The sequence below is a fragment of the Cuculus canorus genome, chromosome 2, assembly GCF_017976375.1.
Source record: "Cuculus canorus isolate bCucCan1 chromosome 2, bCucCan1.pri, whole genome shotgun sequence".
Classification (NCBI taxonomy): domain Eukaryota; kingdom Metazoa; phylum Chordata; class Aves; order Cuculiformes; family Cuculidae; genus Cuculus; species Cuculus canorus.
Window position 1 is genome coordinate 1,249,441 of NC_071402.1, and position 24,211 is coordinate 1,273,651.

The window sequence follows — 24,211 nt, forward strand, 5'->3', positions numbered from 1 at the left end:
CCACGGACAATGATTGGATCCGAACAGCCGGAAGACGGATCCCAATGGCCCCTGGGAGCAACCGGAGCCCCCACCCAGGATCCCAAACATTCCTGGGGCAACTGGATCCCGACATCCCTGGAGCAACTGGATTCCAGCATCCCTGGAGCAACTGGATCCCAGCATCCCAACATCTCCAGGGCAACTGTATCCCAGCATCCCTGGAGCAAATGGATCCCGGCATCCCAACATCTCCATGGAAACTGGAGCCCAGCATCCCTGGAGCAACTGGATCCCAGCATCCCAACATCTCCAGGGAAACTGGATCCCGGCATCCCAACATCTCCAGGGAAACTGGATCCCAGCATCCCTGGAGCAACTGGATTCCACCATCCCAACATCTCCAGGGCAACTGGATCCCAGTGTCCTCAGGGCAATGGGATCCCAATATTCCCGGAGCAGCCAGAGGCCAGATCCCAACATTCCTGGGGCAACTGGATTCCAGCATCCCTGGAGCAACTGGATTCCACCATCCCAACGTCTCCAGGGAAAGTGGAATCCAGTGTCCTCAGGGCAATGGGATCCCAATATTCCCGGAGCAGCCAGAGGCCAGATCCCAACATTCCTGGGGCAACTGGATTCCAGCATCCCTGGAGCAACTGGATCCCAGCATCCCAACATCTCCAGGGAAACTGGATCCTGGCATCCCAACATCTCCAGGGAAACTGGATCCCAGCATCCCTGGAGCAACTGGATTCCACCATCCCAACATCTCCAGGGAAACTGGATCCCAGTGTCCTCAGGGCAATGGGATCCCAATATTCCCGGAGCAGCCAGAGGCCAGATCCCAACATTCCTGGGGCAACTGGATCCCACCATCCCAACATCTCCAGGGAAACTGGATCCCAGCATCCCTGGAGTGGCCAGAATCCAGATCCCAACATCTCCAGGGAAACTGGATCCCAGCATCCCTGGAGCAACTGGATTCCAGCATCCCAACGTCTCCAGGGCAACTGGATTCCAGCATCCCCAGGACAATGGGATCCCAACGTTCCCAGAGCAGCCAGAGGCCAGATCCCAACATTCCTGGGGCAACTGGATCCCAGCATCCCTGGAGCAACTGGATCCCAGCATCCCTGGAGCAACTGGATCCCAGCATCCCTGGAGTGGCCAGAATCCAGATCCCAACATTCCTGGGGCAACTGGATCCTGGCATCCCAACATATCCAGGGCAACTTGATCCCAGCATCCCTGGAGCAACTGGATTCCAGCATCCCAACATCTCCAGGGCAACTGGATTCCAGCATCCCCAGGGCAATGGGATCCCAACATTCCCAGAGCAGCCAGAGGCCAGATCCCAACATTCCTGGGGCAACTGGATCCCGGCATCCCAACATCTCCAGGGCAACTGGATCCCAGTGTCCTCAGGGCAATGGGATCCCAATATTCCCGGAGCAGCCAGAGGCCAGATCCCAACATTCCTGGGGCAACTGGATCCCAGCATTCCAACATCTCCAGGGCAACTGGATCCCAGTGTCCTCAGGGCAATGGGATCCCAATATTCCCGGAGCAGCCAGAGGCCAGATCCCAACATTCCTGGGGCAACTGGATCCCAGCATTCCAACATCTCCAGGGCAACTGGATCCCAGCATCCCTGGAGTGGCCAGAATCCAGATCCCAACATCTCCAGGGAAACTGGATCCCAGCATCCCTGGAGCAACTGGATTCCAGCATCCCTGGAGCAACTGGATCCCAGCATCCCAACATCTCCAGGGCAACTGGATCCCAGCATCCCTGGAGCAACTGGATCCCAGCATCCCAACATCTCCAGGGAAACTGGAGCCCAGCATCCCTGGAGCAACTGGATCCCAGCATCCCAACATCTCCAGGGCAACTGGATCCCAGCATCCCAACGTCTCCAGGGCAACTGGATCCCAGGAACATCCCCAGGACAATGGCCATTGGATCCCAGCATCCCCAGGACAACCGGATCCAAACCGGATTCCGCTCCTCCCGTCTAAACGCAGGGGAAAGGGGAATCGATTCCATCCTCCCCTTTCTTCCGGAGCGACGAACGACGACGACGATTGCATTGATTCACCATTCAATTCACAAAGACGGGAAACGCCGGGAACGGTCGATCCCAAAGGGATGAGGCGACACCTCCCGAAAGTCCAAGGATCCCATGGATCGGCCGTTCCGGAGGCCGCTGGATCACTGATTGCCTTCATAGTTGAGGACGTAATAGTCGTGGACGTACATGAGGACGGCGATCGGTTGTCCGATGATCAACGAGATCCATACGGCCGCATTCCCATAATTGCCGCGAAGGAATTTGGAGACGAACCAAGCCAACGGGATCTGGGAAAGATCGGAAAAGCCGGCGGCTGTTACGCCGTCGCTCTCCTCGGCGGTGCCGGAAAAGCGATGCCGAAGGTGGATTTGGATCCTTACTTGAGCCGCCATCCCCATAAACGCCCAAAGCCGGAACATCCGCAACGGAACGCTCACCAGGTACTACGGGAAAAGAGGGATTTGGGAAGGGGAGAAGGGGGTTAGGAAGGGTTTTAGGGGGATGGGAAGGGATTTGAGGGGGGAACAAAGGGATTTGGGGGGTCCAGGATGGGATTTGGGGATGCAGGATGGGAATTTGGGGGGGATCACGAAAGGATTTTAGGGAGCCAGGTGGGATTTACGGGATGCAGGAAGGGATTTGGGGATGCTGGAGGGGATGAGGGGGGGTCACGAAGGGATTTTGGGGGACCCAGGTGGGATTTTGGGGGTCAGGAAGGGATTTTGGGGGGACCCGGGTAGGATTTGGGGGTGCAGGAAGGGATTTTGGGGGGGTCACGAAGGGATTTTGGGGGCCCAGGTAGGATTTTGGGGGACCCAGGTGGGATTTTGGGGGTCAGGAAGTGATTTGGGGGGACCCAGGTAGGATTTATGGGATGCAGGAGGGAATTTATGGGATGCAGGAGGGGATTTGGAGGGATCACGAACGGATTTGAGGGACCCAGGTGAGATTTTGGGGGTCAGGAAGGGATATTGGGGGGATCGGGTGGGATTTGGGGGTGCAGGAAGGGATTTGGGGGGGATCGTGAAAGGAATTTAGGGAGCCAGGTGGGATTTACGGGATGCAGGAAGGGATTTGGGGATGCTGGAGGGGATGAGGGGGGGTCACGAAGGGATTTTGGGGGACCCAGGTAGGATTTATGGGATACAGGAAGGGATTTTGGGGGACCTGGGTGGGATTTGGGGGTGCAGGAAGGGATTTGGGGGAACCCAGGTGGGATTTATGGGACGCAGGAGGGGATTTGGAGGATGCAGAAAGGGATTTGGAGGGGTCACAAAGGGATTTTGGGGGATCCAGGTAGGATTTCGGGGTCAGGAAGGGATTTGGAGAGGTCACGAAGGGATTTTGGGGACCCAGGTGGGATTTATGGGATGCAGGAGAGAATTTGTGGGATGCAGGAGGGGATTTGGAGGATGCAGGAGGGGATTTGGAGGATGCAGGAAGGAATTTTGGGGGACCCAGGTGGGATTTTGGGGGTCAGGAAGGGATATTGGGGGGATCGGATGGGATTTGGGGGTGCGGGAAGGGATTTTGGGGGATCGTGAAAGGATTTTAGGGAGCCAAGTGGGATTTACGGGATGCAGGAAGGGATTTGGGGATGCTGGAGGGGATCGGGGGGGGTCACGAAGGGATTTTGGGGAACCCAGGTGGGATTTGGGGAGGCAGGAAGGGATTTGGGGGGGATCGTGAAAGGAATTTAGGGAGCCAGGTGGGATTTACGGGATGCAGGAAGGGATTTGGGGATGCTGGAGGGGATCGGGGGGGGTCACGAAGGGATTTTGGGGGACCCAAGTGGGATTTTGGGGGGCAGGAAGGGATTTTGGGGGACCCGGGTGGGATTTGGGGGTGCGGGAAGGGATTTGGGGGGACCCAGGTAGGATTTATGGGATGCAGGAGGGAATTTGTGGGATGCAGGGGGAGATTTGGAGGATGCAGGAAGGGATTTGGGGGAACCCAGGTAGGATTTTGGGGGGCAGGAAGGGATTTTGGGTGGACCTGGGTGGGATTTGGGGGTGCAGGAGGGGATTTTGGGGGGGTCACGAAGGGATGTTGGGGACCCAGGTGGGATTTATGGGATGCAGGAGGGGATTTGGAGGATGCAGAAAGGGATTTGGATGGGGTCACAAAGGGATTTTGAGGATCCAGGTGGGATTTTAGGGGTCAGGAAGGGATTCTGGGGAACCCGGGTGGGATTTGGGGGTGCAGAAAGGGATTTGGGGGGTCCCGAAGGGATTTTGGGGACCCAGGTGGGATTTATGGGATGCAGGAGGGAATTTGTGAGATGCAGGAGAGGATTTGGGGGATGCAGGAAGGGATTTGGAGGGGGTCACAAAGGGATTTTGGGGGACCCAGGTAGGATTTTGGGGGGCAGGAAGGGATTTTGGGGGACCCGGGTAGGATTTGGGGGTGCAGAAAGGGATTTTGGGGGATCATGAAAGGAATTTAGGGAGCCAGGTGGGATTTACGGGATGCAGGAAGGGATTTGGGGATGCTGGAGGGGATCGGGGGGGGTCACGAAGGGATTTTGGGGGACCCAGGTAGGATTTTGGGGGGTAGGAAGGGATTTTGGGGGACCTGGGTGGGATTTGGGGGTGCAGGAAGGGATTTGGGGGAACCCAGGTGGGATTTATGGGATGCAGGAGGGAATTTGTGGGATGCAGCAGAGGATTTGGAGGATGCAGGAGGGGATCGGGGGGGGGTCACGAAGGGGTTTTGGGGGACCCAGGTGGGATTTTGGGGGGCAGGAAGGGATTCTGGGGGGGCCCAGGTGGGATTTGGGGGTGCAGGAAGGGATTTGGAGGGTCACAAAGGGATTTTGGGGACCCAGGTAGGATATATGAGATGCAGGAGGGGATTTGGGGGATGCAGGAAGGGATTTGGAGGGGGTCACAAAGAGATTTGGGGGACCCAGGTAGGATTTTGGGGGTCAGGAAGGGATTATGGGGGGACCCAGGTGGGATTTGGGGGTGCAGGAAGGCATTTGGGGGGGTCGCAAAGGGATGTTGGGGACACAGGTAGGATTTATCGGATGCACGTGAGATTTATGGGATGCAGGAGAGGACTTGGAGGATGCAGAAAGGGATTTGGAGGGGGCCACAAAGGGATTTTGGGGATCCAGGTAGGATTTTGGGGGGCAGGAAGGGATTTGGGGGGGTCGCAAAGAGATTTTGGGGACCCAGGAGGGATTTATGGGATGCAGGAGGGAATTGGTGGGATGCAGGAGGGCGTTTGGAGGGGGTCAGGAAGGGATTTTGGTTGATCCAGGTGGGACTTTAGGGGTCAGGAAGGGATTTTGGGGGACCCAGGTGGGATTTGGGGGTGCAGGAAGGGATTTGGGGGGTCACGAAGAGATTTTGGGGACCCAGGTGGGATTTATGGGATGCAGGAGGGAATTTGTGGGATGCAGGAGGGGATTTGGAGGAGGTCACAAAGGGATTTTGGGGGACCCAGGTAGGATTTTGGGAGGCAGGAAGGGATTTTGGGGGGATCCGGGTGGGATTTGGGGGTGCAGGAAGGGATTTGGGGGGACCCAGGTTGGATTTATGGGATGCAGGAGGGAATTTGTGGGATGCAGGAGGGGATTTGGAGGATGCAGAAAGGGATTTGGAGAGGTCACAAAGGGATTTTGGGGGACCCAGGTAGGATTTTGGGGGGCAGGAAGGGATTTGGGGGGGCCCAGGTGGGATTTGGGGGTGCAGGAAGGGATTTGGGGGGACCCAGGTGGGATTTATGGGATGCAGGAGGCAATTAGTGGGATGCAGGAGGGGATTTGGATGGGGTCACAAAGGGATTTTGAAGATCCAGGTGGGATTTTAGGGGTCAGAAAGGACTTTTGGGGAACCCGGGTGGGATTTGGGGGTGCAGGAAGGGATTTGGGGGGACCCAGGTAGGATTTATGGGATGTGGGAGGGAATTTGTGGGATGCAGGTGGGCGTTTGGAGGGGGTCACAAAGGGATTTTGGGGGACTCAGGTAGGATTTTGGGGGGCAGGAAGGGATTTTGGGGGACCCAGGTGGGATTTGGGGGTGCAGGAAGGGATTTTGGGGGTGGTCACGAAGGGATTTTGGGGACCCAGGTGGGATTTATGGGATGCAGGAGGCAATTTGTGGGATGCAGGAGGGGATTTGGATGGGGTCACAAAGGGATTTTGAGGATCCAGGCAGGATTTTAGGAGTCAGAAAGGACTTTTGGGGGGACCCAGGTGGGATTTTGGGGTGCAGGAAGGGATTTGGGGGGGTCATGAAGGGATGTTGGGGACCCAGGTGGGATTTATGGGATGCAGGAGGCAATTTGTGGGATGCAGGAGGGGATTTGGATGGGGTCACAAAGGGATTTTGAGGATCCAGGCAGGATTTTAGGGGTCAGGAAGGACTTTTGGGGAACCCGGGTGGGATTTGGGGGTGCAGGAAGGGATTTGGGGGTTCCCAGACCTCATGGAAGAAGGCGGAGGCGAGGAACACGGCCGCCTGTGCCGCCCATTTGTTGACCCCCCAGCGGAGCAGCGGTTTGTAGAAATGCCTGAGAAAGGGGGGGGGGGGCACCTCGTTAGCGATGCCCTTCGTTAGCCCAGCACCCCTAATTAGCACCAGCACCCCCTAATTAGCGCCAGCCCCCCCTCATTAACACCAGGGCCCCCCCAAGTGGTGCAGCGTCTTCGTTAGGGCCGTACACACCCCCCCTAATTAGCACCGGGGCTCCCCATTAACACCAATATCCCACCTTCCCTTCCTTAATTAGCACCAGATATCCCCTAATTAGCACCAGATACCCCCCAATTAGCACTAAACTCCACTAATTAGCACCAGCCGCCCCCCTAATTACCACCAGCCACCCCCCAATTAGCACCAGATACCCCTCAATTAGCACCAGACTCCCCAATTAGCACCAGACCCCCCTAATTAGCATCAGACACCCCCCAATTAGCACCAGGTACCCCCTAATTACCACCAGCGACCTCCCTAATTACCACCAGGGCTCCTCCCAATTACCATCAGTCCCCTAATTAGCACCAGACACCCCCAATTAGCACCAGACACCTCCCAATTAGCACCAGACACCCCCCTAATTACCACCAGCCACCCCCCTAATTACCACCAGGTCTCCTCCCAATTACCATCAGTCCCCCCTAATTAGCACCAGACACCCCCAATTAGCACCAGACACCCCCTAATTACCACCAGCCACCCCCCTAATTACCACCAGGGCTCCCATCAATTATCACCAACCCCCCCCCAAATTAGCACCAGCACCCCCCCAATTAGCACCAGCCCCCCTCATTAACACCAGGGGCCCCCAAGTAGTGCATTGTCTTCGTTAGGGCCATACACACAACCCCTAATTAGCACCGGGGCTCCCCATTAACACCATGATCCCACCTTCCCTTCCTTAATTAGCACCAGATATCCCCTAATTAGCACCAGGTACCCCCAATTAGCACCAAACTCCACTAATTACCATCAGCCACCCCTCCTAATTACTACCAGACATCCCCAATTAACACCAGATACCCCTCAATTAGCACCAGGGCTCCTCCCAATTACCATCAGACCCCCAATAATTACCATCAGGACCCCCCCCCACTAATTAGCACCAGCCACCTCCCTAATTACCAACAGGGCTCCCCCCAATTACCATCAGTCCCCCCCTTAATTACCACCAGGGTTCCCCCAATCACCACCAGCCCCCTCCAATTAACACCAGCCACCCCCTAATTACCACCAGCCACCCCCTAATTAGCACCAGACCCCCCTCCAATTAGCACCAGCCCCCCAATTACCACCAGACACCCCCTAATTACCACCAGACACCCCCTAATTAGTCCCAGCCCCCAATAATTAGCACCAGATCCCTCCAATTAGCACCAGCCCCCCCCTAATTACCACCAGACCCCCTAATTACCACCACGGCTTCCCCCAATTAGCACCAGACACCCCCTAATTACCATCAGTCCCCCCCTTAATTACCACCAGGGCTCCCCCAATCACCACCAGCCCCCTCCAATTAACACCACACCCCCCTAATTACCACCAGACCCCCAATTACCACCACAGCTTCCCCCTAATTAGCACCAGACCTCCCCCTCCAAATAGCACCAGCCCCCCATTAACACCAGATGCCCCAAATTAGCACCAGACACCCCCTAATTACTCCCTTAATTACCACCAGGGCTCCCCCAATCACCACCAGACCCCTCCAATTAGCCCCAGCCCCCTCCATCCAATTACCACCAGACCCCCTAATTACCACCACAGCTTCCCCCAATTAGCACCAGACACCCCCTAATTACCACCAGTCCCCCCTTAATTACCACCAGGGATCCCCCAATTACCCCCAGACCCCCCCCCCAATTAGCCCCAGACCCCCTAATTACCACCACGGCTTCCCCCAATTACCACCAGACACCCCCTAATTACCACCAGTTCCTCCCTTAATTACCACCAGGGCTCCCCCAATTACCACCAGACCCCCCCCTAATTACCACCAGACACCCCCCATTACCACCAGCCCCCCTCTAATTAGCCCCAGACCCCTTAATTACCACCAGCCGACACACTAATTACCACCAGGGCTCCCCCAATCACCACCAGACCCCCCCTAATTACCACCAGACCCCCTCTAATTAGCCCCAGACCCCTTAATTACCACCAGCCAACCCACTAATTACCACCAGGGCTCCCCCAATCACCACTAGCCCCCTCCAATTAGCCCCAGACCCCCCCCTAATTACCACCAGACCCCCTCCAATTAGCCCCAGACCCCCCCAATTACCACCAGACCCCTCCAATTAGCCCCAAACCACCCCTAATTACCACCAGTCCCCCTAATTAGCCCCAGACCCCTTAATTACCACCAGCCAACCCACTAATTACCACCAGGGCTCCCCCAATCACCACCAGACCCCCTCCAATTAGCCTCAGACCACCCCAAATTACCACCAGACCCCCTCCAATTAGCCCCAAACCACCCCTAATTACCACCAGTCCCCCTAATTAGCCCCAGACCCCTTAATTACCACCAGCCAACCCACTAATTACCACCAGGGCTCCCCCAATCACCACCAGACCCCCTCCAATTAGCCTCAGACCACCCCAAATTACCACCAGACCCCCTCCAATTAGCCCCAGACCCCCCCTAATTACCACCAGACCCCCTCCAATTAGCCCCAGACCCCCCCACTTACCACCAGACACCCCCTAATAAGCTCCAGCCTCCCCTAATTACCACCAGACCCCCTCCAATTAACCCCAGCCCCCCTCCAATTAGCCCCAGACCCCCCTAATTACCACCAGTCCCCCTAATTAGCCCCAGCCCCCCCTAATTACCACCAGTCCCCCTAATTAACCGCAGCCCCCCCAATTACCACCAGACTCCCTCCAATTAACCCCAGACCCCCCCTAATTACCACCAGCCCCCCCTAATTACCACCAGTACCCCTAATTAGCCCCAGCCCCCCCAAATTACCACCAGCCTCCCTAATAAGCTCCAGCCTCCCCTAATTAGCTCCAGCCTCCCCTAATTAGCTCCAGCCCCCCCAATTAACCCAGCCCCCCCAAATTACCACCAGACCCCCCAATAAGCTCCAGCCTCCCCTAATTAGCTCCAACCCCCCCAATTAACCCCAGCCCCCCCTAATTACCACCAGCCCCCCTAATAAGCTCCAGCCTCCCCTAATTAGCTCCAGCCCCCCCAATTAACCCCAGCCCCCCCTAATTAACCCCAGCCCCCTCCAAATTACCACCAGACCCCCTAATAAGCTCCAGCCTCCCCTAATTAGCCCCAGCCCCCCTAATTAACCCCAGCCCCCCCCTAATTAACCCCAGCCCCCCCCAACCTGAGGCACCACTTGTGCACTGGGATATTCCAATTCTGCCAGAAATAAGTCACGGACTCGGAATTCCTAATAAAAAAGAGGGATTTTGGGGTGGGAAGGGGGTCCCTAAAGCCTTGGGGGGGTCCCCAAAAGCCTGAGGGGGTCCCCAAAAGCCTAAGATGGGGGGGGAGTGAGGTTCCAAGTTTGATCCCCCCCCCCTCCCTCACCACCAATCCCGGTAGAATTCCCGATCTCCAAACTGGAGGAGCTCAGCCACGACGTTGAGACAGGAGTGGAAAAACCAATAGAAGAAAATGAGCCAAATGAGGTGGTTTGGAACCTACGGGGGGGGCAAAATTGGGGGGTCAGGGGGGGAAATTGGGGGGTTCGGGGGGTAAATCGGGGGGTTCGGGGGGTAAATTGGGGGGATGAAGGCAGAAACTGGTGGAACTGGGAGGAATTGGGGAGTGGTGGGGGGCACTGGGGGGGAATTGGGGGTGTGAGGGGCAAATTGGGGGGGGTTGGGGGGCAATATTCAGGGGTTAGGGGGTAAATTGGGGGGTTTGGGGGTAAATTGGGGGGTTAGGGGGGTAAATTGGGGTGAAAATTTGGGGGATAAAGGCGGAAACTGGTGGAACTGGGAGGAATTGGGGAGTCACGGCGGGGACTGGGGGGTATTTGGGGGGGAATTGGGGGTGTGGGGGGCAAATCGGGGGGTCGGGGGGCAAAATTGGGGGGTTTGGGGGTAAATTGGGGGGAAAATTGGGGGGGTCGGGGGTAAATTGGGGGGAATTGGGGGGATAGAGGCGGAAACTGGTGGAACTGGGAGGAATTGGGGAGTCGCGGGGGGACTGGGGGGTATTTGGGGGGGAATTGGGGGTGTGAGGGGCAGGTTTGGGGGTCGGGGGGGCAAAATTGGGGGGTTTGGGGGTAAATTGGGGGGAAAATTGGGAGGGGTCGGGGGTAAATTGGGGGGAATTGGGGGGATAGAGGCGGAAACTGGTGGAACTGGGAGGAATTGGGGAGTCGCGGGGGGACTGGGGGGTATTTGGGGGGGGAATTTGGGGTGTGGGGGGCAAATTGGGGGGTCTGGGGGGCAAAATTGGGGGGTTAGGGGGTAAATTGGGGGGTTTGGGGGGAAAATTGAGGGGAATTGGGGGGATAAAGGCAGAAACTGGTGGAACTGGGAGGAATTGGGGAGTCACGGGGGGGAATGGGGGGTATTTGGGGGGGAATTTGGGGGTGTGGGGGGCAAATTGGGGGGTCGGGGGGTCAAAATTGGGGGGTTAGGGGGTAAATTGGGGGGTTCAGGGGGTAAATTGGGGGGTTCAGGGGGAAAATTGGGGGGAATTGGGGGGATAAAGGCGGAAACTGGTGGAACTGGGAGGAATTGGGGAGTCACGGGGGGGAATGGGGGGTATTTGGGGGGGAATTGGGGGGTCGGGGAACAAAATTGGGGGGTCGGGGGGCAAAATTGGGGGGTTTGGGGGTAAATTGGGGGAAAATTGGGGGGGTCGGGGGTAAATTGGGGTAATTGGGGGGATAGAGGCGGAAACTGGTGGAACTGGGAGGAATTGGGGAGTCGCGGAGGGGACTGGGGGGTATTTGGGGGGGATTGGGGAGTTCGGGGGGAATTGGGGGGTTCGGGGGCCAAAACTGGGGGGAATTGGGGGGATAAAGGCGGAAACTGGTGGAACTGGGAGGAATTGGGGAGTCGAGGGGGGGATTGGGGGTATTTGGAGGGGAATTGGGGGTGTGGGGGGCAAATTGGGGGGTCGGGGGGGCAAAATTGGGGGGTTGGGGGGGAAAATTGGGGGGTTCGGGGGGGGGCATCGCTCACCGCCAGCTTGAGGAGGCGTTCGATGATGCGGGAATAATCCATATCCTATGGGAATGGAGTTAAAATTGGGGGGGGTATGGGGGGGGTATGGGGGTACGAGGAGTGGGGGGGGGGGTGGGAAAAGGGGGGGCTCCTGAGATGCCCCCCCAAAAAAAAATCCATTTTCACCCAAAATCCCCCCCAAAAAAAATGAACTCACCCGAAATGGCTTCATAGAGTTTTGGATCGTAGGAACCATCCACTGCAGAGAAAGGGGGGGAATGGCGGGGGGGGGTCATGTCTGCCCCCCCATTGCATACAGACCCCCCCACATTCCATATGGGGACCCCCACATTCCATACTGGGATCACCCCGTTCCATACTGGGATCACCCTATTTCATACTGGGATCCCCAGATTCCATACTGGGACGACCCCCCCATTCCATACTGCCCCCCCCCCATTCCATACTAGGATTCTCCCCATTCTATACTGGGACTCCCCCATTCCATACCGGGATCCCCCCGTTCCATACTGGGACCATCCCATTTCATACTGGGATCACCTCCATTCTATACTGGGACCCCCGTTCCATACTGGGACCCCCATTCCATACTGGGACACCCCCCATTCCATACTGGGACCCCCCCATTCCATACTGGGACCCCTCCAATTCCATACTGGGATCCCTAGATTCTATACTGGGACCCCCCCCCATTCCCTACAGGTCCCCCCAATTCCATACTGGGCCCCCTCCCATTCCATACTGGGATTCTCCCCATTCCATACTGGGACCCTCCACATTCCATACTGGGATCCCCCCGTTCCATACTGGGACCCCCATTCTATACTGGAATCCCCAGATTCCATACTGGGACCCCCCTCCATTCCATACTGGGACCCTCCACATTCCATACTGGGATCCCCCTGTTCCATACTGGGACCCCTCTGTTCCATACTGGAATCCCCAGATTCCATACTGGGATTCCCCCCATTCCATACTGGGACACCCCCCATTCCATACAGGTCCCCCCATTCCACACTGGGCCCCCTCCCATTCCATACTGGGATTCTCCCCATTCCACACTGGGACCCCCCCGTTCCATACTGGGACCCCCATTCTATACTGGGATCCCCAGATTCCATACTGGCACCCCCCTCCATTCCATACTGGGACCCCCCATTCCATACTGGCCTCCCCATTCCATACTGGGATTCCCCCCATTCCATACTGGGACCCCCCCCATTCCATACTGGGACCCCCCCAGTACCTGTTGAATGAGCCCCACCAGCAGCTGCAGGAAGAAGAGCTGGGGGGGGGGGCAACGCTCCCAGTTACTCCCAGTTAGCTCCCAGTTCTTCCCAGTTCCACCCAGCACTCCCTGTTCCCCCCCCTCAGCACCCCCAGTTCCATACCAGTTCTTCCCAGTTCCCCTCCAGCACCCCCAGTTCCATACCAGTTCTTCCCAGTTCCCCTCCAGCACCCCCAGTTCCACCCCAGTTCCTCCCAGTTCCCCTCCAGCACCCCCAGTTCCACCCCAGTTCCTCCCAGTTCCACTCCAGCACTCCCAGTTCCTCCCAGTTCATCTCTGAGCACCCCCAGTTCCTCCCAGTTCACCGCCAGTTCTCCCAGTCCTGCCCAGTCCCCCCCAGTTCCACCCCAGCACCCCCAGTTCCCCTTCCCAGTGCCTCCCAGTCTCCCCAGCACCCCAAATTCCCCATCCCAACACCCCCCAGTACCCCCAATTCCCCCTCCCAGTACCCCCAGTTCCCCTCTAATCCCTCCCAGTGCCTCCCAGTCCCCCCCCAGTAACCCTCTAATCACTCCCAGTGCCTCCCAGTCCCTCCCAGCACCCCCAATTCCCCCTCCCAGTTCCTCCCAGTCCCCCCCAGTACCCGCAATTCCCCCTCCCAGTACCCCCCAGCACCCCCTGTTCCCCTTCCCAGTCCCCCCCAGTATCCCTCTAATCCCTCCCAGTGCCTCCCAGTCCCCCCAGCACACCCAGTTCCCCCTCCCAGTCCCCCCCAGTACCCCCTCCCAGTGCCTCCCAGTCCTCACCAGCACCCCCACTTCCCCTCCCAGTCCCCCTTCAGTCCCTCCCAGCACCCCCAGTCCCCCTCCCAGTTCCTCCCAGTGCCTCCCAGCACCCCCAGTTCCCCTCCCAGTCCCCCCAGCACCTCCAGTTCCCCTTTCCAGTCCCCCCCAATTCCCCCTCTCAGTGCCTCCCAGTCCCCCCAGCACCCCCAGTTCCCCCTCCCAGTCCCCCCCAGCACCCCCAGTTCCCCCTCCCAGTGCCTCCCAGTCCCTCCCTGCACCCCCAGTCCCCCCTCCCAGTGCCTCCCAGCACCCCCTCCGAGTACTCCCAGTACCCCCAATTCCCCCTCCCAGTACCCCCAGATCCCCTCTAATCCCTCCCAGCACCCCCAGTTCCCCCTCCCAATCCCCCCCAGCACCCCCAATTCCCCCTCCCAGTCCTCCCCAGCACCCCCAGTCCCCTCCCAGTTCCTCCCAGTGCCTCCCAGCACCCCCAGTTCCCCTCCCAGTCCCCCTTCATTACCCCAATTACCCCTATAGGAGCCTTTCAACCCCTCCAGCACCCCAATTTCCCCCTCCCAGTCCCCCCCAGCACCCCCAATTCCCCTTCCCAGTTCCTCCCAGTGCCTCCCAGTCCCTCCCAGTTGCCCCCACCATCTCGAAGAGGCGGCGCAGGAGGAAGCGCTTGCGGACGCGGGGGGACCGCGGGAAGCTCAGCTCATAGCACAGCGTCGGAGCCACCAGGAAGTAATAGAGATCTGGGGGGGGGGGACACCCCAAAAATTAAGGGACCCCTTAATTACCCCCAGAACCCCCTAAATCCCCCTGCACACCACCCCCTAATTGCCCCAGGACGCCCCTTAATTGCCCCCAGAACCCCCAATTGATCCTCAATTGCCCCCCACACCCCCTTAATTCTCTCCTTAATTGCCCCAAGCGCCCCCCAAATCTCCTAAGATCCCCTAATTACCCCCTAATTGCCCCCTAATTGCCCCTTAATTGCCCCAAGACCCCCTTAAATCCCTCAATTGCCCCAAGACCCCCTCAATCCCCCCTTAATTGCCCCAAGACCCCCCTTAATTTCCTCCCTAATTGCCCCCAAACTCCCCTTAATTCCCTCCTTAATTGCCCCAAGAACTCCTTAATTCCCTCAATTGCCCCAAGACCCCCTTAATCCCCTCCTTAATTGCCCCAAGACCCCCTTAATTCCCCTTAATTGCCCCAAGACCCCCTTAATCGCCCCAAGACTCCCCTCAATCCCCCCTTAATTGCCCCAAGACCCCCATAAGTGCCCCAGGACCTCCCTCAATTGCCCCAGGACCCCCCTCAATTGCCCCAGGACCCCCCCCAATTCCCCCAAGACACCCCCAATTCCCCTAAGATCCCTATAATTGCCCCAGGATCCCCCTCAATTGCCCATAAACTTCCTTCAATTGCCCCAATACCCCCCCCAATTCCACCAAGACACCCCTTAATTGCCCCAAGACCCCCATAATTGCCCCAGGACCTCCCTTAATTGCCCCAAGACCCCCCTTAATTCCCCCAAGATCCCCCTTAATTGACCCAAGACCCCCCAATTGCCCCTTAACTGCCCCAAGACCCCCCTAATTGCCCTTTAATTGCACCAAGACCTCCTCAATTCCTCCTCAATTACCCCAAGACCCCCCTTAATTGCTCCAAGACCCCCACAATTGCCCCAAGACCCCCCCAATTCCCCCAAGACCCCCATAATTGCCCCAGGACCTCCCTTAATTGCACCAAGACCTCCCCCAATTCCCCCAAGACCCCCCTTAATTGCCCCAAGACCCCCACCAATTCCCCCCCAGATCCCCCTTAATTGCCCCAAGACCCCCCCCAATTGCCCCTTAATTGCCACAAGACCCCCCCCAATTACCCCAGGACCTCCCTCAATTGCCCAAGGACTTCCCTCAAGTGCCCCAGGACCCCCACAATTGCCCCAGGACCCTCTTCAATTGCCCCAGGACCCCCCTCAATTCCCCCAAGACCCCCCCAATTCCCCCAAGATCCCCCTCAATTGCCCCAGGACCCCCCTCAATTGCCCCAGGACCCCCCTCAATTCCCCCAAGACCCCCCTTAATTCCCCCAAGATCCCCCCCAATCGCCCCTTAACTGCCCCAAGACCCCCCCTAATTGCCCTTTAATTGCCCCAAGACCCCTCCAATTCCCCCTCAATTACCCCAAGACCCCCCTTAATTGCCCCCTCCCTCAATCGCCCCCCCTCCCTCACTGCGATAAGTGAGGTTCTCCGGGTAGGTCACCGCGTTCCGTCCAACTTCTCCGTTGGCTTTGGGCGTTGCGGCAACTGGAACCAAATGGATTTATTTTTTTGGGGGGGTAATAATGACCCCCCCCCATTTAATGCCCCCCCAAAACTCTTCATCATCCCCCCCCCCACCTACCTGCCCCCCCCTCGCCTTCGCGGCACCATTTGTTGACGTCGTGGAAGGAGAAGAGTTTGAGGAAGAGGATGGTGTAAACGGTGAGAGCGAAGACGGCGCCCACTAAGAAAGAAGGAGAAAAAAGGGGGGGCTGAGAAAAAGGGGGGGCCCTAAAGTCCCTTTTAGAACAAAGGGGACCCCCCCAAAAAAGGGATAAAGACTTTACCTGGGGTGACGGAGGGGACACTGAGGACGGTGGCCGCGGGGAAGAAGAGGATGGCCAACAAGTTGAGCGCACGAAGAGCGGAGGCGATGCCTTCCGATAGGGAACCCTTTTGTTTTGGGGGGGAAGGGGGACACCCCGAAATTTGGGGGGGGGGGACGACACACCTCAAAATGAGGGTAGGGATAAAGGGGGGCTGCTATGAAAGAGGAGGGAAGGATTGGGGGAAGGATGGGGGCGCCCTAAAAATAAGGAGGGGGGAATGAAGGGAGATGGAGAGAGGGATGGGAAATTGGGGGGGGGACCCCAAAACTGGGGGGGGGGAAGGATTGGGGAGGGGGAAAGATGGGGGGACCCTAAAAATAGGAAGAGGAGTGAAGGGAGATGGAGAGAGGGATGGGAATTGGGGGGGGGAGAGATTGGGGGGAAGAGTGGGGGGGACCCCAAAATTGGGGGGGGATAAAGGGGGGCCACTATGAAAGAGGGGGGAAGGATTGGGGAAAGGGGGGAAGGATGGGGGGGCCCTAAAAATAAGGAGGGGGGAATGAAGGGAGATGGAGAGAGGGATGGGAAATTGGGGGGGGGGGGAGAGATTGGGGGGGGACCCCAAAATTGGGGGGGAAGGATTGGGGAGGGGGAAAGATGGGGGGACCCCAAAAATAAGGAGGGGGGAATGAAGGGAGATGGAGAGAGGGATGGGAATTGGGGGGGGGGGAGATGGGGGGGGAAAATGGGGGGGGGAAGAGTGGGGGGGACCCCAAAATTGGGGGGGATAAAGGGGGGCTACTATGAAAGAGGAGGGAAGGATTAGGGGAAGGATGGGGGGACCCTAAAAATAAGGAGGGGGGAATGAAGGGAGATGGAGAGAGGGATGGGAAATTGGGGGGGACCCCAAAACTGGGGGGGGGAAAAGAGTGGGGGGACCCCAAAAGAAGGGGAGTAAGAGGGGGGGACACCCCAAAATGAGGGGGGGAAGGATTGGGGAGGGGGGAAAGATGGGGGACCCCAAAAATAAGGAGGGAGGAATGAAGGGAGATGGAGAGAGGGATGGTAAAATGGGGGGGGGAGAGATTGGGGGGGGTAAAATGGGGGGGAAAGAGTGGGGAGGACCCCAAAATTGGGGGGGGATAAAGGGGGGCTGCTATGAAAGAGGGGGGAAGGATTGAGGGAAGGATGGGGGGACCCTAAAAATAAGGAGGGGGGAATGAAGGGAGATGGAGAGAGGGATGGGAAATTGGGGGGCGGACCCCAAAAATGGGGGGGAAAGGATTGGGGGGGGGGAAAGATGGGGGGACCCCAAAAATAAGGAGGGAGGAATGAAGGGAGATGGAGAGAGGGATGGGAAATTGGGGGGGAACCCCAAAATTGGGGGGGGGATAAAGGGGGGCTGCTATGAAAGAGGGGGGAAGGATTGGGGGAAAGGGGGGAAGGATGGGGGGACCCTAAAAATAAGGAGGGGGGAATGAAGGGAGATGGAGAGAGGGATGGGAAATTGGGGGGGGACCCCAAAATTGGGGGTGGGATAAAGGGGGGCTGCTATGAAAGAGGGGGGAAGGATTGGGGGAAAGGGGGGAAGGATGGGGGGGCCCTAAAAATAAGGAGGGGGGAATGAAGGGAGATGGAGAGAGGGATGGGAAATTGGGGGGGACCCCAAAATTGGGGGGGCATAAAGGGGGGCTGCTATGAAAGAGGAGGGAAGGATTGGGGGAAGGATGGGGGGACCCTAAAAATAAGGAGGGGGGAATGAAGGGAGATGGAGAGAGGGATGGGGAATTGGGGGGGACCCCAAAATTGGGGGGGATAAAGGGGGGCCACTATGAAAGAGGAGGGAAGGATTGGGGAAAGGGGGGAAAGGATGGGGGACCCCAAAACTAAGGAGGGGGTATGAAGGGAGATGGAGAGAGGGATGGGAAATGGGGGGGGACCCCAAAATTGGGGGGGAAGGATTGGGGGGGGGGGAAGATGGGGGGACCCCAAAAATAAGGAGGGGGGAATGAAGGGAGATGGAGAGAGGGATGGGAAATTGGGGGGGGAGAGATTGGGGGGGGTAAAATGGGGGGGGAAGAGTGGGGGGGGACCCCAAAAGAAGGGGAGTAAGAGGGGGGACACCCCAAAATGAGGGGGGGAAGGATTGGGAGGGGGTGAAAGATGGGGGGACCCCAAAAATAAGGAGGGAGGAATGAAGGGAGATGGAGAGAGGGATGGGAAATGGGGGGGGGGGGAGATTGGGGAGGACCCCAAAAGAAGGGGAGTAAGAGGGGGCGCACCCCAAAATGAGGGGGGGAAGGATTTGGGGGGGTGAAAAATGGGGGGACCCCAAAAAAGTGTGGGATTGGGGGAGCTCAAATAGGAGGTGGAAGGATTTTGGGGGGCGGGGTAGAGATTGGGGGGGTCTAAGATGGAAATTATGGGGTGAAGGGACACGGGGGGGGCCACAGGGGGTGGGGGGGACATGAGGGGGTCCGCAGCCCCCCCAAAAAAAGTTGGGGTTCAGGGCAAGGGGTTATTTCTCACCGCCGCAATCCGACGCTCCAGCGTTAACGCCACTACCACGAAGCCATTGGCCACTAAGAGGGGGGGACACAAAGGAAAAAAGGGGGGGTCCCCAAAATATTGGGGGGGTCCCCCAAATGGAGGGGGTCCCCCAAATGATAGGGGGTCCCCCAAATTAATTAAGGGGGGGGGAAATTACCGATAACGAGGCAGAGAGCCGGCCAGCTATAGGGATCCTTGAGGAAGAGCGACAGCACCTGGATGGGGTCCACCAGGATCCCATATCTGGGGGGGGGGGAACCCCAAAATTAAGGGGGGACCCCCCCAATATCTCCCCCCTATTCCCATTTTGGGGTCCCCCCATTGTGTCCCCCCTCAAATCCATCCCTCTCCTATTTAAGCCCCCCCAAATCCACACACCCCCCTCCATTCCCCTCCCATATTTTAGGGGTCTCCTTTCATCTTCCCCCCCAAATTTTGGGGTTCACCCCCTCTTCTTCAACCCATTTTGAGATGCCCCCTCTTATTGCCCCCCTTTTTGCCCCCTATTCCTTATTGCCCCCCTTTTTGCCCCCGTTTCCCTTATTGCCCCCCTTATTGCCCCCCTTTCCCTTATTGCCCCCCTTTTCCTTATTGCCCCCCTTTCCCTTATTACCCCCTTTTTTGCCCCCCATTCCTTATTGCCCCCCCTTATTGCCCCCCATTCCTTATTGCCCCCCTTCCCTTATTACCCCCATTTTTGCCCTCCTTTCCCTTACTGCCCCCTTTTTTGCCCCCCTTTCCCTTATTGCCCCCCCTTTTTGCCCCCTCTCCCCTTATTGCCCCCCTTTCCCTTATTGCCCCCCTTATTGCCCCCCTTCCCTTATTACCCCCCCTTATTGCTCCTCTATTCCTTATTACCCCCCTTGTTGCCCCCTTCCCGCTTATTGCCCCCCCTTTCCCTTATTACCCCCCCTTATTGCCCCCTTTTCCCTTATTATCCCCCTTATTACCCCCCTTATTGCCCCCCTTTTCCCTTATTACCCCCCATTATTGCCCCCCTTTCCTTATTACCCCCCTTTTTGCCCTTCTCCCCTTATTACCCCCCTTTTTGCCCCCTTTCCCCTTACTGCCCCCCCTTTTGCCCCCCTTTCCCTTATTACCCCCCCTTATTGCCCCCCTTTCCCCTTACTGTCCCCCCTTTTGCCCCCCTTTCCCTTATTACCCCCCCTTATTGCCCCCCTATTCCTTATTACCCCCCTTGTTGCCCCTTCCCCCTTTTTGCCCCTTTCCCTTATTGCCCCCCTTTTTTGCCCCCCTTTCCCTTATTACCCCCCCTTTTTGCCCCCCCTCCCCTTACTGCCCCCCCTTTTTGCCCCCCCTCCCCTTACTGCCCCCCCTTGTTGCCCCCCCCTCACTTGATGAGGTTCTCCAGGCAGAGGCGAGCGTTGCTCAACACCTGGGGGGGCAAATAGGGGTGAGGGGGGCAATAAGGGGGGCAAATAGGGGTGGGGGGGCAAATGGGGGTGGGGGGCAAATAGGGGTGGGGGGGCAATAAGGGGGGCAAATAGGGGTGAGGGGGCAATAAGGGGTGAGGGGGGCAATAAGGGGGGCAAATAGGGGTGAGGGGGCAAATAGGGTTGGGGCAAATGGGGGGGCAAAGAGGGGGAAAAAGGGGGGGCGGGGGGGAAAAGGGGGGGGAAGGGGGGGGAAAAAGGGGGGGAAAAGGGGGGGGAAAAAGGGGGGGAAAAAGGGGGGGAAAAAGGGGGGGAAAAAGGAGGGGAAAAAGGGGGGGAAAAAGGGGGGAAAAAGGGGGGAAAAAAGGGGGGGAAAAAGGGGGGGAAAAGGGGGGGAAAAAAGGGGGGGAAAAAGGGGGGAAAGAGGGGGGAAAAAGGGGGGAAAAAGGGGGGAAAAAGGGGGGGAAAAGGGGGGGAAAAAGGGGGGGAAAAGGGGGGGAAAAAGGGGGGGAAAAGGGGGGGAAAAGGGGGGGAAAAGGGGGGGAAAAGGGGGGGAAAAAGGGGGGAAAAAGGGGGGGGAAGGGGGGGGAAGGGGGGGGAAGGGGGGGGGAAGGGGGGGGGAAGGGCCACTGTGGCCACCGACAATGCCACTATGGTGGCCCAGAGCCGCTGTGGCCACAAACAATGCCTCTATGGTGGCCCAGAGCCGCTGTGGCCACCAACAATACCACTATGGTGGCCCAGAGCCACAGTGGCCACCAACAATGCCTCTATGGTGGCCCAGAGCCGCTGTGGCCACCAACAATGCCTCTATGGTGGCCCAGAGCTGCTGTGGCCACCGACATGACCAGTGTGGTAGCCCAGGGCTTCCCACTTCCCCAGGGAGCCCAGAGGCCACGGTGGCTACCAACTCCGTGGCTCCACTAGCCACAAAAATCCCTTCCCTTTACTAATGAAAGCCACACCGGGCAATCAGTTGCCACCACGATTGTTCCGGTGGCCACATAGCAGCCAATTGCCATCCCAGGTGGCCACTTATTGCCTTCGTGGCTACCATGGCGGCCATGTTGGTAGCCACATGGGTGGTGTCAGGACCCCCCCAGGACACCCCCAAACTCTCACCATCCCCACACCCAGTGGCATCGCTAAGGCTGTTGGTGGCCACTGTGGCTGCTCTGGTAGCCCCATGGTGGCCACCAGCGCCTGATAGTGGCCACCATGACCCTCTAAGTAGCCACAGGGACTCCTTTGCCCCCCCTGAACCCCCCCGGACCCCCATTTCCCCCCCCAGGACACCCCCAAACTCGCACCATCCCCACACCCAGTGGCATCACTAAGGCTGTTGGTGGCCTCCAGAGCCGCTCTGGTAGCCCCATGGTGGCCACTGGGAGTCTATAGTGGCCACCGTGACCCTCTAAGTAGCCACAGGGACCCCTTTGCCCCTCCTGAACCCCCCTTTTTTTCCCCCCAGGACCCCCCAAACTCACACCATCCCCACACCCATTGGTATCACTAAGGCTGTTGGTGGCCACAGTGGCCGCTCTGGTAGCCCCATGGTGGCCACTGGGAGTCTATAGTGGCCACCATGACCCTCTAAGTAGCCACAGGGACCCCTTTGCCCCCCCTGAACCCCCCTTTTTCCCCCCAGGACCCCCCAAACTCACACCATCCCCACACCCAGTGGCATCACTAAGGCTGTTGGTGGCCACAGTGACCGCTCTGGTAGCCCCATGGTGGCCACTGGGAGTATATAGTGGCCACCGGTACCCTATAGTGGCCACCGGGACCCTATAGTGGCCACCGGGACCCTCTAAGTAGCCACAGGGTCCCCTTCCCCCCCCCAGAGTCCCCCCCGGACCCCCTTTTTCCCCCCCAGGACCCCCCAAACTCACACCATCCCCACACCCAGTGGCATCACTAAGGCTGTTGGTGGCCACAGTGACCGCTCTGGTAGCCCCATGGTGGCCACTGGGAGTCTATAGTGGCCACCATGACCCTCTAAGTAGCCACAGGGACTCCTTTGCCCCCCCCAAACCCCCCTTTTTCCCCCCAGGACCCCCAAAACTCACACCATCCCCACACCCAGTGGCATCACTAAGGCTGTTGGTGGCCACAGTGGCCGCTCCGGTAGCCCCATAGTGGCCACCAGGACCTCCTGGTGGCCACCAGGACCCCAGGACCCCCCCAGGGCCCCCCCAAAAACTCACCAGCATGACCACACACCAGTTGAGGACCCCCCGATAATTGCTGTAGCCGCTGGCGGAGCTCAGCAGCGACTCCTGCACTTTGTGGCATCTGGGGACAAAGTGGGGGGGCCATCAACTTGGGGGGACCCCCACTTTGGGGACATTGGGGGTGGTCACCCGCAGTTTGGGGGGGGCTCAGAAACTCAGGGACCCCCAGTTTGGGGGGGGTAGCACCCTGTAGACCCCCAGTTTGGGGACACGAATGGGGATTCCCCAGTTTGGGGGGGCTCAGAAACTCGGGGATCCCCAGTTTGGAGGAGCTCAGAAACTCGGGGACCCCCAGTTTTGGGACACAGATGGGGACCCCCAGTTTTGGGGGCTCAGAAACTCAGAGACCCCCAGTTTGGGGGGGGGGCTCAGCAACTCAGGGACCCCCATTTTGGGGGCATAGGTGGGGACCATCAGTTTGGGGGGGCTCAGAAACTCGGGGACCCCCAGTTTGGGGACACAGGTGGGGACCCCCAGTTTGGGGGGGCTCAGAAACTTGGGGACCCCAATTTGGGGGGGCAGCACTTGGGGACAGAGATTGGGGACTCCCAGTTTGGGGGAGCTCAGAAACTCGGGGACCCCCAGTTTGGGGACATAGGTGGGGACCCCCAGTTTTGGGGGGGGGCTCAGAAACCCGAGGACCCCCAGTTTTGGGGGGGCAGCACCTTGAGGACCCCCCCATTGGAGACATGGATGGGGACCCCCAGTTTGGGGGGGCTCAAAAACTCGGGGACCCCCAGTTTGGGGACATAGGTGGGGACCCCCAGTTTTGGGGGGGCTCAGAAACTCGGGGACCCCCAGTTTTGGGGGGGCAGCACCTTGAGGACCCCCCCTTTGGAGACATGGATGGGGACCCCCAGTTTGGTGAGGCTCAGAAATTCAGGGACCCCCACTTTGGGGACATAGGTGGGGACCCCCAATTCGGGGGGGCTCAGAAACCCGGGGACCCCCAGTTTTGGGGGGACAGCACCTTGAGGCCCCCCCTTTGGAGACATGGATGGGGACCCCCAGTTTGGGGGGGCTCAGAAATTCGGGGACTTCCAGTTTGGGGACACGAATGGGGACCCCCAATTTGGGGGGGCAGAACCCCGGGGACCCCCTGTTTGGGAGGGCTGAGAAACTCGGGGTCCCCCAGTTTGGGGGGGGGGGGCAGCACCCCAGAGACTCCCAATTTGGGGACATAGGTGGGGACCCCCAGTTTGGGGGGGCTCAGAAATTCGGGGACCCCCAGTTTGGGGACACGAATGGGAACCCCCAATTTGGGGGGGCAGCACCAGTTTGGGGGGGCTCAGAAACTCGGGGACCCCAGTTTGGGGGGGACTCAGCAACTCAGGGACCCCCAATTTGGGGACATAGGTGGGGACCCCCAGTTTGGGGGGGCTCATAAAACTCGGGGACCCCCAGTTTGGGGACACAAATGGGGACCCCCAGTTTTGGGGGGCTCAGAAACTCGGGGACCCCCAGTTTGGGGACATAGGTGGGGACCATCAGTTTGGGGGGCTCAGAAATTCGGGGACCCCCAGTTTGGGGACACAGATAGGGACCCCCAGTTTGAGGGGGCTCAGAAATTCGTGGATCCCCAGTTTGGGGGGGCTCAGAAACTCGGGGACCCCCAATTTGGGGACATCTGTGGGGACCCCCAGTTTGGGGGTGCTCAGAAACTCAGGGACCCCCAGTTTGGGGGGGACCCCAAGAAGGGGCAGGGGAGGG

At 58.5% G+C, this 24,211-nt stretch overlaps 1 protein-coding gene across 1 annotated transcript; it reads right to left on the reverse strand.

Moving 5' to 3' along the window:
• Nucleotides 1-1,183: 1,183 nt before the first annotated feature.
• On the reverse strand, nucleotides 1,184-22,584 carry DGAT1 (diacylglycerol O-acyltransferase 1). Its single transcript, XM_054057755.1, has 16 exons — nucleotides 22,475-22,584; nucleotides 20,229-20,269; nucleotides 19,031-19,116; nucleotides 18,853-18,905; nucleotides 16,342-16,447; nucleotides 16,137-16,238; nucleotides 15,965-16,039; nucleotides 14,371-14,474; nucleotides 12,953-12,991; nucleotides 11,903-11,944; nucleotides 11,704-11,748; nucleotides 10,091-10,203; nucleotides 9,885-9,950; nucleotides 6,484-6,571; nucleotides 2,434-2,496; nucleotides 1,184-2,340 (listed from the first exon to the last, which is right to left on the reverse strand). Exons 1-16 carry the CDS (start codon nucleotides 22,478-22,480, stop codon nucleotides 2,194-2,196), a joined length of 1,176 nt encoding a protein of 391 aa, XP_053913730.1. The 5' UTR covers nucleotides 22,481-22,584; the 3' UTR covers nucleotides 1,184-2,193.
• Nucleotides 22,585-24,211: the final 1,627 nt, after the last annotated feature.